The sequence below is a fragment of the Limanda limanda genome, chromosome 4, assembly GCF_963576545.1.
Source record: "Limanda limanda chromosome 4, fLimLim1.1, whole genome shotgun sequence".
In the NCBI taxonomy this organism is placed as follows: Eukaryota; Metazoa; Chordata; class Actinopteri; order Pleuronectiformes; family Pleuronectidae; genus Limanda; species Limanda limanda.
In genome coordinates, this window is record NC_083639.1 from 19,307,837 (window position 1) to 19,322,138 (window position 14,302).

Below are 14,302 nucleotides of genomic sequence, written 5' to 3' on the forward strand. Positions count from 1 at the left end.
AAAAAAGAGAGTAAAGTCACAATACTGCTTTATGAGAATAAAGTCAACATTTTACTAGAGTTAAGGAAACAATTTTTTTTAAGAAATAAGCAGCAAAGAGAACCCAAGAGCGCCAGAGTTTCTCTCCTTCTAGAACCAAAACCTTGAACCAATCTCAAACTATAAAACCTCTTTAAACAGCTCACAGATGTAAACAACCGTATACAGTCACCCACTACCAACATTTCCCCCTCTACAAAAGAGGTGATATCCTTCAAGTCTGTGTGTTTCTTTGGAATGGAATAAGTTTCTTACACAATTTTTTTAAAGTCCTAATATGTATGATTGCCATATATGTTGCTGAGACAGTAAAGTATTAAGTATAAGTATTAAGCTCTTTGTGAGACCCATACTAAAGGATGACTTAAAAAGATGCACATTCCTCATTTAAACGCAGACAACGGACCAATGTCCTGATATTCCCCCTGTAAAATGACTCAAGTTATGACTTCATTATCGTAAAAATGTCACCTTTTTTTTTATTATTCTCAAAATTGCAAATTATACTTCGTTGTAATTTTGCAAGTCAAGCCTATGACTGTTCTGTGAAAGAGAACGGAGTGTGTGGCGCCTCTCGCTGCGTCTTTACGAACCAAGCTGGTACTTACTCCTCTGTGAGCAGATACTCCTCCAGCTCCATCATGGGTGGTGAAGCAGGAGGCAGCTGGGTGAGGGCCATGATGTGCTGAAGGGTGATGTCGGTCTGAGTGCTGGTGTCCGACACCTGGGTGTCAGCGGCGGGGCTGACCGATTTGGGGTGAGGGGTCCGGCGCAGGACCTGGACCACGATGGGCTCCTTGGCGGTGCGGAAGGCCTCCACCGCCTGGTCATGGGTGGCTTTGGACAGGTCCTTGCCATTGACCTGGAAGAAGGTGGAGAAGACGGGGAGATGAATTCGCAATTTTTATAAAAAAAATCTAAAATAATTGCGCTGATGCAAAACATGCAACCGGTTTGTTTTCCATTTGAACTGAAAGGATACTCATCACAGCAGACTGGTGTAATGTTATCACTGATGATTAAGACCTCACATGAAAACTGTGCCCACACAAACTTCAAGAAGCAGCGTAGTTCTGTGTGAGAACGACTCATTACTGCCTCGGCTTGTTTTACAGGCTCACAGTCAAACCAGGCAGAATAAGAGCTTAATTAGTTGCCGTCTCTTTTTAATTAATCAAGGCCATTAGCAGAGGCTGCACGATGGAGCTCTCATTTAGCTAACTAATTTCTCAGCAGACGACAAATTTGACCTCTCATCAGAGACAGTGGATCGGGCGCGGCGCTTTAACCCGGGAAGATTAATTTGAGCAAAAGGCTGCGGCGTGTCGCGGAGAAGAGGCTAATTAAACATGGTCGAGGCACTTAAAGTTCTCTGTGTGTCGATGAAAGATGAGAGCGGGCCCTCTCAAGTTCCTGCTCTCGACAGAATGTATCGGCGGATCCAGAGAGACTTAAAATGAAATGAAGGAGACTTAAGTCCGCACACACATTTGTGATGTCCAGAATGTCTGGATGTGTGTGCTCAGATTAAATCAAAGAATTTCCGCTCCGGCTCATCGTGTCACCAGGAGTTCACAAAGCAGCTACTGTGGGAACGAAAACCGCGGATGTGGAATCCTGAAGAAGTGGTGGCATAATGAATTTTATTAAGAGCAGCATCCATTGCATATTGCATTCTGGGTCATCCCACTGGCCCTTTGCTTTATCGGGATTTACAAAGAGCTTCTGGTCCTCGTTCGGTCGCCACATCATACGGATGCTTTTGTTGGTTTGTGATTTGGGGATGTGTTGAGAGCTTTGATAGGATCTCAGCCCGTGGCTCTTCCCATCGCACAGGCTTCCCCCCTCCTGCCCCTCCACTGCACACACGCACACACATACACACGCACGCTCACAGCCTTCTAGGAATAAATTTACTTTCTAGCAGGGTTGCTGGGCGTAGCGTTGCAAGTAATGCATCTTTAGCGTCCTTCCTCACTCCCTCTGACATTGAACATACGTGCAAGGACGTGTTTGAGGATTCGTTTTCTGATAAACATGGAGCTGGTTTGGTGCGCCTGCCCCTGGCTACGACCGTCTCATCTGAATTCATGTCGTAGTTCACAGACTTAAAGTGTGGTGCTGCACATCAAGAGCAGCAGCAGCGATATTAAACCGCCTCCAGGGAATGAGCGCAGCATATATACAAAACCCGACATTGAACCAGACAATGTACAATCTTAGACCATATTTGTAAAAAGGACTGTGTGTGTGCGTTGGTGTGTGTTTGTGTGTGTGTGTGTGTGTGTGTGTGTGTGTGTGTATGGGTGTGTGTGGGGACGGAGAAGGAAGGCTGGAGAAAGTGGGAACTTCATGCAAAAGTCAAAAGAGGGTATGTGCTCCCACTAATAACCAGAGCAGATTAATGCTAATCTTGGGTCTGCAGTATAATTGGATCATCTCAGTGGACTCAAACTTCTATTCCTCCAACATCAAAACTTGGCCAAAAAAATGAATAGCTCATCTATTTGCAGTTTGCTTGGAATAATTTGACACTGAGAAAAGCCAGTTCTCATATCACAGAATAATAATGTGGAAATCCTTAAAAAAAATCAACCTCGAGACTTAAGACCGCCGGCCTCTGATGAGAAGAAGAAATGAAAAACTGGCCCCGACCGTGAGCTGAAACTCAACCAGGACAAATAGAATCACAATCTAAGAGGCATCTTAATTCTTGTTTGTTGTTGCTGCTGGTATCAGGAATGTGCCGTCCTAAAATCAAACATGTCCGCACATATTTTACACATCTTTGTTTCCCACAGCGAGCCACGATGTTGCACATCAGCTGAGGAAGACAAGCGCCTTTGTGCTTTCTTCTCTCTGCGCGCAGGCTCCAACAGTCCAACCTGGTTGCCTGGAATCCCAGGGCTGCTCGGAGGCAGTGAACCCAAGACAAAGCCTTTAGCCCCCGTCTTGTTGAGCCCATGGCATTCTGCCTCAGCGCTCTCAATGGGGGGAGTCTCCTCCCAGCTTCAGAGGGGGTCCCGCGGCCCCCATTCACCGCGCTCACCTCTGACACGGAGCGGCCCTTTGCAGTACACTGAGAGAAAACACACAACACTCCCCCCGACACAATACACAATGCTTCACCACCGCTGAGCTCTCCCACAACGCTACGTTAACCCTGTGCTTTAACACAACTGAAGCTCAGCTGCTTGTGGCCAACAGAAGAGTTAAACAAACGTGACTTTAACAGTTTCACTATGAATACGTCCTCAAAAAACCAGGTTTCCTACTCGAGCTGTTGTTCATGTTGACAAGGCCTCGGTGACTGACACGCCGACATGACTCTGTCAACCTCTGCTGCATCCTCTGAGAGGCGTCTCTGTTAAATCCATTTTAATGACAAGAGGACAGTACTTAAGTGTCTGTTGTGTCGCTGGCTGGGGAGGAATTTACACAGCTGCGGCTTTGGTTATTCACCGCCTATGTTCTTTAATTAAAATGTCACATTTGACCTCCGCAGCAACAGTGGACTCGGGGACCTGTGTCCCTGCCTGGGCACGATGTCTTGGTTGAGGCTCCTTCAGAGCAGTTCAGGACTTTTCTCGACGCCTCATGTGATAGTTCTGTCGGTCGTCAGCACTCTGGGTCGTAACAAGGGGCAGCAGGGGTGAGCGGCGCTGTGAGGCCCCGGCGTGGTATCATCCCTGCAACGCAAATCGAGTAGGATTGAGATGTTGATCATGAAGTCTATGTGTGTGCATGTGTGCATGTGTGCATGTGTGTGTGTGCGTGTGTGTGTGTGTAAAGTGATTGCTAATCCTCTGCCAGAGATGCTTATCCTCCAAGCGCCGGACTCACTCTCTTTCATTACCATCATTATATTATGGAAGATGGGGTGCGGCTGCCTCAGGTTTTCAATGCATTATTTATCTATTTTTTATTATCAATTCAGGTAGTCTCACTGAAGCTGAGCTCTCATTTTCATGAAAACCCTGCTAACAAGAAAAAATAACATCCAGAGATAATAGAAAACCGAATTTAGTTTTTGAAGTTAATAACAGCTGCCACTTCTGCCAGGCTTTCAAATTCTAAACACATCTCTACAGAATGGCTTATACTTGATTGTTATTGACTATTACTTATGTTTCTTTGGTCTTTTTTTGCATTTGCCATTACCTTAATATTATGTTTTTTACTTTATCTACCAACTTTGATTTCAGATTTTGTTCTATCTTTGTTGTCTTTGAATTAAATGGAATTGCTTCTAGACTTGTTTTTATTTGACTTCTTTGGGAAGCACTAATGGCTGTTTTGAAAGAGTCCATATAAATAAAACTATTATATGATTATGACAACTATGTCAGGCTTATTCATAGGATATGTAACCCTCTTAAATGTGAAATTCTGCTCAAAAAAAAATAATTAAAGGCGACAAAACTGCGGCAAAAAAGTGCCTGAGCCACCGTATCACTAACAAAACCCCCAGCTCTACTGATTATCATACAGAACAAGGCTTTGTGGAATAATAAGTCAATTCACAGCCTGCGTTGTGTAACATTAGTCTCTGATACGGCCATTCAGTCGCCACGTAATCCTTTAATAAAGAGGAGGACATCATTACAGAGCCAGTCTTTCTGTTCCTTGGGGAAACGCAGCGAGGTGAACAGAGTGGAAACTCTGCCAGGCAAACCTTTGAGAGCTGAGCGGAGAGAACCCCGGGAACCTCACTCTATAGACAGACAGTTTAAAGAGCTTCCAGAGCCGGGGCGCACTCGCCTCCTCTTTCCGGTCGGATACACCTCTTAGACGAATTCTTCAAAGTCTGTATTTTGGAACGGAGAGGAGCAGCTGACGTGATGGAGAGCATGCAGACTTATTTCCGTGGGAGGCCTGTATAGTTTGAGAGGCAGTGTGAATGTGGGTCATTCTTCTTTCAAAACATGGTTAATCCCTCTTTTATCTGACTTTGAAACCATTTTCATACGAAAGAAAGAAAACTGAGGGACCAGCCAATGAGAGCATGAGGATATGCACGCTTTTAAGTGCCTCTTTAAACGTGCACACGTTGCTCTTTTACCTGACGGGATGGGAAACGCTTCATGGTGTGGGTGTTAAAAACACAGCATTTTTGAGTTTACTGAGGATTACAGAACAAACGGCTAAAAAGGTAACACTTGCTGAAAGAGACCCCACTGTTAACTTTCCCTTAATCTGATTTAAGCACGGGACACTGTGTTCTCCAGAGCTGATCGACCAAGAATCCAAATCACTTCCAACACACTCTGTGCTGCCTCTGTGTAATCTAATGATCCTGGCCGAAGGTGTGAAGTCAGCCCTTTAACATCGATGACCTCTGAAAGAAAACACAGAAAATATAAAATAGATGAGATGATCTTCTGATGATACTTCAGAGTTGAATTTGTGCTTTTAAATTGGAATCGCATCCATTCACCCATCAGCTACACCATCAATCCTTTTAGGAAGTAATCCCAGTTAACACTGGGCGAGCTGCTAGTGCATGATGGACATGTCACTGGTCTACCACAATAACTAAAAGATTCAAAATGAAAACTTGAGAAAATATGAGAGAACCGCTGCACAGTAGAGCTGGACGTGGACAACCCACTCTGCCTCTGTCTGAAAAAATAAATGTGCTTTTTAACACAAAAAACTCAGGATTATAATTTTCCTAATCAAAGTGGCTGTCTTCATCAGCCTCAAAACGACATGACTCATTGTGTGTTACAGAAAAACAGGAAGAGCTCTCACACAAGCTGATAATCTGTGGCATCTGAATCCACCTGACGGTTGTCTGACCTGAGAGCAGCCCGAGTGTCACGTGAAATAAAGGGCGGAGTTCACAGGAGAGGCAATATCAGCCAATGAGCTGGAACCCCAGTTCATGTCATCAACTCCTGCTGAACCACGCTTCTCCTCGTCGGAACCTCAGTAGCTCCACACACGGAAACACACTCCTCAACCCACATGATAAACAAACCCAACACACAAATTCCCTCTGAGTGGTGACAGTACATTCAGCTCTATGTCAGGGACAAGTCTGTTTGTTCAAGTTGTATCCAGCAGCGATCAACAGAGCTGCACTCCACTGGAAGAAGGCATTAGTCTCACACAAAAATCTCAAAGTCTGAAAACGCCACAGCAAGTCACTTGGAAGTCTCATATCCAGGGAGATCACAGTTCCCTCCGTGCAGCTGACATCCACAGTTAAGTCTGAATCCTGCTGTTACTGATACATGATGCCTGTGTGTCAAACACACTTCTTCAAAAGCCTCCTTTTCACAGCTTGATAATCCTTAATCATTCGAACGTGCCTCACAAGTTGGAGCTGTTGAACAAGTGCTCGCAGACCACATGGGCCGCCCATGTTTTATTCATGCACACGCAAGTAAAGCACTTACAAGGTGTGTGTAAGCTTATTTTATAATAAGCAAACTTTTAATCGTGAATAAGATAAATGCAAAAGGCTATTGATGCAAACTAAGGGCGCTGAACGGCTGGAAACGATTCAGAATGACGTCTTCCCCTGGTTTCCCGATGCATCCGCACGAAACTCAACTAGTCCTGATCGTGTTTCCTTGTAAAAAGATCAGAGCGTTGCACCGTAAAACAACATCTGTGATTTCAATATAGGTCTGAAATGTGCTGATCACGATATCTTTGTCCAGTGAGTCTGTGATACTAATGTAATGTCTTTGTCATTATCTCACAGTGCGTTGTACTGCATGCTGTCCTGTCAATCACAGTTATGGTGTCGGGTTGAAGCCTCATGGGATTTCATAAGCATGTCTGACACTGAGCCACCCGCTTGACATCTATACTGAGTGACATCTGTAAGTGGTACGGGTGAGTGACTCCTGTTGTGGTATATGTCACTATGTATTGTAGGCATATGCAGTACTATGATGAAAATATTTGGATGTGTATGTCTGCTTTAGGCAAACTCAGTTCATTAGTACTTGGAAATAGTTAAAGACATGAATAGAGAATTGCAATATAATGTAAATTAGTGGCAACATTTCAGCAGCACTTAAAGCATAGGCCTGCTGTAGTGTTGGAAAAAGTTGACCATGGGCTGAGTCAATGTTTTTCTTAATTAATTCAATTAATTCATTTATATCATACAGTTTATCTCTCCTGAAAGGTTTCTCATTTTTCACATTACATCAATATGTGTTAAAATATACTCAACGCTCATTGACAGTTTGTTTTCGGACTATCTTCCTTATCAAGTAATCCTCGCTGGGCAGATAAAGGATCTTGTTATGTCTCTGTTGTGGCTGTGATCCCTCTCTGTCATTTACTGTGGACTAACAGTCAGAACGCAGGCTCCCGGGGGGGGCTCCCCTGTGGCAGCCCGCCACCTGCTCCAGTGTCTGACAGATGTGACGCCGGCACACCGCGGCTGGTCTTAGCCGTTATTAAAAACACACGGTGTCAGGCCCCCGGTGGCCACTGGTGATCCCTGCTTTGTCTCGGTAGGCGGCCTGTGTCAAGCCTCATTACAGGAGATGAGATGAGCAGAGGCTGCCTCTCAGGAGTTCTCTTTTTTTTTGATAGGTTCTTTGATGACAGGGTCGTCTAACAGTGGGATATGTTGGGGTAGTGGGTGAGGAAATCTCTTGCACAAATATTTACATCTCATCTTTCTGTGTGTCTGGTCCAGAGGATGTCACACAGAGACCATCTGCCACTTCGCCAACATGGCGTCCTGAGCTGAGGGTGACATCTCTGCAGCCTTCAATCACAAACATGCCTAATGAGGCAGTGGCACGAGTAGAAAAAGTTTCAGCGTAAACATTTGTAAACTTCTTAAGATCGGGAGATGAAACAAATTTTGTTTTGAGAATGTTGCTCTGCAGGAAACGGAGAGAGACGAATCGAAAGAGAACGACAGATACACAGAGGGAGAGAGAGAGAGAGAGAGAGAGGGAGAGAGAGAGACTGTTGTCCGATCATTTCATCGCGGATCAGAGCCTCAACAGTCGGCTTGTGCTGAGGCTCTAATTAAGCTCTGGCTCTCTTATGAGCCGCAGCACGGCGCCACAGCCATTACAGAGTACTTCTGGAGAGATTAAGAGCCCTACGACTGTCAAACAGAGTTTCCAAGGCCTCTACCTTAAAGTCCCTGACAAAAGCAGCTGAGCTTACATCTCCACATGGTGCTTACCTTTAGCTTTGAAGCAAAGACCGAGGGGTTCACCGCTGTCAGAGGGGTCAAGTCTAAAAGGGAGCACCGTGGCCGGTGCAGCTCAGGCCTCAAATAATTACAGCAAGAAGGGAAAACACTTGTCTAAAACGCTGTGTTGGCTGTGTCTAATAAACCTTAACAATGTTTGATCTCCAGTATGGCTGTATTTGACTTTCAGTGGTGTAAACAAAAAATGTCCTTCGAGTATTCAGATAGAAAAGCTTTTCTCCATCTAAAGCGACCGTTACCATGTGAGCAGACTGTCGCCAGTGATCCTGCCAGGACTGATAAAATGCCTCCAGGAATGTGCAATCTGTTGACTTTTATAAAACAGAGCAAAAGCATATTTTTCATGCCTCCAACATGGGAGTTAGAGCTAAGGTGTTTAATGAACTGGAAAGATTTCAAGTGTTCATGGATTATTAAACCCTCAGAGAGATGAGGCGGAGAGCAGAGTGGGCGCTGTGCCAGGCTCTGATCAGAAGGATCTGCCTGTTATATCAGTTAAGGAGAATTAAGACCTCCCCACTATCCTGCAGGAGGAACATGCTAAGGAGGTGCTGGCACAGATTTCGTACATTAATGTCGACTGTGCAGCCACAGAAGATGAGTGTGTATAAGAGCTGTGGCCACGACCAAGCTCCTCATGATCAACTCAGCAAGAAATACAAAATGAGCGTTTCCATTTATTTTCTCCATTCAAATAGAAAGACTTCTACCCGCCGGAGTGACAACAGGCTGACATCAGAGAATAGGTAGACGCAGTCCACTTAGGTGACAATGACAAGATGTGTATATGTCATACCAAGGTCTTTAGTGCGCTTCCTAAATTACAAACCCAAATTAACCAGATACAATGAAAACAATATAAAAAATAAGGCATGAACATCTATTCTTGGTTACATAAAATCCTGTCAACTGACCATTATGAACAAGTCCCTTCACTGCATTTCATAATGCTCATAAAATATGAAGATAGTACAAAACAATAAGATGTTGAAACGTTGTCCAGCAGATAAATATTTGTTTCAGGGTATTCATAGAAATATTCACAAAAATAAAATCCATGCACATTACTTCTTGATATTCACCAATCCAATCTTTCCCAAAATTTTTAATATATTTACCACACTATGTTGGACTCGTGGCAATCGCTTTATGCAAGATAAAAAGGCGCCAGGAATTGTATTTGCACAAAGAAAAGAAAAAAAACTCTCAGCAGCCGGCCATGACTGGATGAATCTGCTGGTCGAAGCTCTGAATATCATTTGACAATATTTGACTGTACCAGTAAGGAGAGAGAGTGTATCTGTGTAATGTGAGTCAGTCCCGTCCTGGATACATGATCCATAATCTGCTGAATAAGGGCAGTGTCAAAGCTGACAACAATACAACACATCTCTTCAATACGTCACTATTTTAAAAAAAAAACTGCTTATGAGTAATACACACACACACACACACACATATATGTATGGTGGTATTGCATGGTGAATGCAAGTTTAGCCAAAATAGTGTGAACTTTGCTATTATTAACCAGTGCTAGTAATTGTAGTTAAAGGCTATGGGTGCACATTGTTGTAGGTCATATGTAATGATTAAACATACAGAGTGTTTCCGAGCGCTGGACCAGCTGCTCTCTCATGTGTAATGTGTCTGTGCTGCCTGAGATCGATCTTTGTGGAATAATTGGTCGAAGGACATGAAAAACTCACTGTTTCTCATAAATCAACATTAAATAGACAAAATATCAAACTCTGTCATTCAGTCACTGTGAATAGGTTAAAGAAATAATTAAATAGAGCCTGGAAACTTTACCAGGTTAAGTGATCAATTCACTATTTTTACAACCATTTTATAGACTGAGCAACCAGGCAAATAAAAAATGTCCCAACCAGGTCTTGGGTGGGATGACAAATGGGTTCCATGATTCTACCATGAGCACAACCATTACCGAGCTTTGACACAGGATAAAGGGGAAAAAGCATGTTTTAGATTTTTCAAGGTTAGTCATAAATAATCTACAACTTGTTGTCTCTGCTGTCACATGTCAGAAGCTGACTGGTTTGTGTGAGAGCAGCTAAGAGACTTGGGAAGTTTAAACCTTTGCACTGACTTGAGCATCATCACAGACATTTTCACTTTAAAGTGAAGTGTGTTTTAGATCTGTATCAGCAATAAACCCTGTCCATACCAACACACCTGAAAACGAATATCACAGTAACAGTCATATATGCTAACATGTGTGTACCGATGTGAACAGGAAGTTGATTCTCTACTCTACAGCCGGTCCAATACTTACATCAAACACTACAAATGAGAAAGAACAATGGTGAAAGGTAAGATGATTTAGTTTCTTGGACCAACGATGGAGCAGAACTGTGAGTTTTGCTTTCACTGCTGGTAGCTAAGTTGGGTCTGACAAGAAACAATCAGGAAGTGAAGGCTGGTGACAGCATCAGTTTCCAAACATCTCCATTAATGCCTGTCCAGCGGCACTTCCAATCGTCTTAATATCAGGCTCTTGCAAACTTTTAAAAGTAACAACGGTGCTGCGTTTAAAGCCAAGACGTATTAGTTTGGATGCAGCCTTATTTCACATTGGCAGAAACAGTAGCCGTCCACTGGAAGATAAATACGGAGGTATAAGCCCAAAGGGACACATAAGATGACACTGTGACCGAGAGAGAAGGCAGAACAATGATGTGACAGTGATCTGCTAAACACCATGTTTTTGCTGTAGTGGTGGGTTGGGGGGTGAGTTTAGGGCTTTCTGACCCCGATGTTAGCACCCATAATCCATGTATTATGCCACTGCATAACAGCTATGTTTTCTCTGAGGCGAGCCAAAACCTTCTCTCTTTTTCCTCCCACATGAAAATCAAAGCCAAAGTATTTGCAGGCACAATGACAGACGCCCCCTGTTATCTTCCCCCAGACAGTAGTTTTTCTGGGGGAGAATAATGATTGAGATCCACAGAGAGCTTCATCATTACGTTCTGTTCAAGCCGCCACTCGCCACCCGGCACCCTGTGCAGCAAATGAGATGTAATTTGGTGTGACAGGAGGATAACATTTGGCCGGGGTCCATCATGGATGAAAAGATGGAGAATTCCTTTTTTTTCAAAATCACATTTGCGCGTATGACAGCGAGCAGTCCCGAAAGATGTGTCTGTCAGCGTGGTACACGCTCTCTGCCGTCTGACAGGTCGCTGTTTCCACTCATTAGACCAGAGCAGCCCTTAAATCCAAACACTCAGATGAATGAAGCAGTGCTCCCGAGTGTGTCGTCTCAAATAAGGTTGACAAAGCGCAGCCTGAGGGAGCAGAGAACGGCAACATGCCACAGAGGGTTTGTTCTGGGGCACCACATGACACTCAGAGCAAATGACACGCTGTACACCACTGAAGGAATACACAACAGTTAAAGTCAGTCAGTTAAAACTTTAACCTGACTTCAATATGAGACGTTTCTCTCTGTGCTACAGTCCACAGCGACTGAGCTGCAGAAGGTGGGTTCATGTGAGTTTATCTGAGGGCAGAGAGGATCCTGAAATTGGTGGACGATTGTACATTGCTTTGAAATAATTACCAACATCTGGGGAAATTGGCAATTTGGTAATTTTCTACATGAATCCATCGACAAAACATAACTTTTTGTATTTTTCAGTGTAAGGACTGTAGTTACCAATGCTAAGTTTTCATTATTTATCAATTCATTAGTTTTTAAATTATAAAGTTGTGAAACATGCCAGTCGAGGTCCAAACCGATGGGTCAAGGTTGATATTTTCGAAAAATCAGAAACATTCCGATATAAAACAAAGAAAAGTTGTCAAATCATCATAGCCAACTTTTTTTGAGCCAAATAATCAATAAATAGTCTCAGCACTAATCAGTCGGAAGTCTTGTTTTAAAGAAACTTGAAAAAAACGTAAAATCAATGAATGACAAAAAGTTGTCCTGCACTCTCATGTGAAAACTTTACACATGTTAACGGTGCGCCTCTAACACGTCGCTCTATTTTCTTTGGTGGAGGAAAACTAAAAAAAAAAGCAAAACAGACAGAGGAGCGTTAAACATAAACTTTGGTGGAAAACCAAACCGGGGTTAAAGCTCGAAAAGCCCCAAGTCAGCATTCAGCTGACAATGAGGAGGTGGGCAGTGGTCGGCGCACACACTAGCAGACGCATTGAGAGAGCTGTCACCTCTTCATCACCCCCCCCCCTCCTTTAAGCTACAGCGCACCACCTCTCCCTGACCCCTGCGGCCAGAGTTCACGCTGCTCAGCTGCGGGAGCTCCACGCCAAGCAACTTTATTTTTACGCTTCTAACAACCAGCCATTGAAAGCCCCCCCCCCGGCTTCTGTGAGCAGAGCAAACTCACAGCTACAAGTTAACAAGTCAGACAACACCATAAACTACATCACCATTCCAAGAGAGGGAGGAAGAAGCACAGCAAAACAACTAAAAGTGAGTTAGTAAGTAAAAAAAAAGAACTGCTGCATGAGGCTTGGTCACAGTACCTGGCAGACTTCATAGAGGAGCTTGTACTGCTCCTGAGGCTTCTGCAGGGTACAGAGGCTGCATCCCATGGTGGAGGAGATCACACCATCCAGGATCCCCCCTGCAGCCACTCCAGGCAGGACAAGAGAGAGAGAGGGAGAGAGAGAGAGAGAGAGAGAGAGAGAGAGAGAGAGCCAGCTACTTTTTCCTCTCCTCTCTGAAATGCCTCCGTCTGTCAGCTCCGTGTCTTTCCCTCCACTGCCACACAGCGACTTGGGCTGACTTCCCCCAGCTTGTGGCTCTATCTCTGCGCTCAGCCTCCTCTCTCTCTCTCTTTCTCTCTTGCTCTCTCTCTCTCTGTCACACACACACACAAATGCTAAGCCCCCCTACCCCTCCTCACCTCACACGCACCCTCCCTCTTGGTCATTCTCCAGCCTTCTGCTGAGCTCACCGAGGCTGGTGCTGGGGCTCAGCTACGTAAACCCCCTTCCGTTTATTAAGCATCCTCTCGTTGATCATTCATGGAGGTGGGTGCTGACGTCATGCAGAATAAAGTCTTGTTAATTAATAGGCATCATTAGATCGATAGGAACAAGCTGAGTGATGGAGGGGCTTCTCCCTTCATGCCAGCATGTTTTCTCTTGAGGGGCCGTGGAAGCGTGTTTGTTAACAGCTCCACACTTTTAATTTTAAATCCAGCTGCATATGCACGAGTCCTACAAGCAGGCATTTATCCGTGACAGTTGATTAAGGCGCTAATTATTTGTGATTTACGCGTCGAAAATATGTACCACGGCTCAGTTGGAGCGTATCCTTTCTGTGCCCTAGTTAAATTCAGCACTTTGTGACCTCTGCTAAACTAATCCAGCAGAAAGAGACGCCGAGCATCCTTTCCTCGTGTATCTCTCTCTCCCCACATGCACAGGCAGCACAAACAAATAAGGCAGATAAATATTTATGGTGTCCCTCCCCGAGTGCAGCCGGACAAACTTCACCCAGCGGAGCGTCCCGTGCATGTCGACAACATAGAGCGGTTCTCTCAGTCCTTCATGGAGTCTGCAGCATTTTGTGCAAACAAAGGATACGGCTCCATATCTCTTGAGTGTTTGTTCTGGTGCCACACAGCCAACTGGGAGAGCTGGTTACAATCTGTGGGTTTGTAGAGGTCAGAGATAATAATACTATGGAAAAGTTTCCACTTGCAGACAACATGATGAAGTGTCACAGCAGCCTGAGTTCATGAATTCACCATACGATGCTTCCATTCCTGATTTACTAGATTTGCTTCAGTTTCATCCATATGGCAAAATACCTGGATAGATTTCATGGCAGCATGGGGGGGGGGGGGGACCCTGCGCTAGAACCCTGACTGCTGGCGATAGTGGTATTTCCTCCCGCCAGATGTGTCCACTGATCCCTATCTATCAGCACCTCCACACCTTCAGCACTTCTCCACATAATTAGCAAGGCTCAAAGGTTTCCAGTCAAATAAATGTCAGCTAAATTTTATGTAAATATTTTCAAATGCCACAGAAAACAAAATATGACATCTGAGCAAAGGT

General features: G+C 44.3%; 1 protein-coding gene across 3 annotated transcripts in view; it reads right to left on the reverse strand.

Moving 5' to 3' along the window:
- The window catches only part of pdzrn3b (PDZ domain containing RING finger 3b), a 102,874-nt gene that overhangs the window by 7,503 nt on the left and 81,069 nt on the right, over window positions 1–14,302 (reverse strand). For 2 of the 3 annotated variants that reach the window (XM_061070164.1, XM_061070163.1), the window contains one exon: window positions 648–901. In XM_061070164.1, the coding sequence (XP_060926147.1) occupies window positions 648–901 (254 nt within the window). Of the gene's footprint in view, window positions 1–647; window positions 902–12,757; window positions 12,827–14,302 lie in introns of those variants that run through there. The other variant, XM_061070165.1, reaches the window with a different exon arrangement.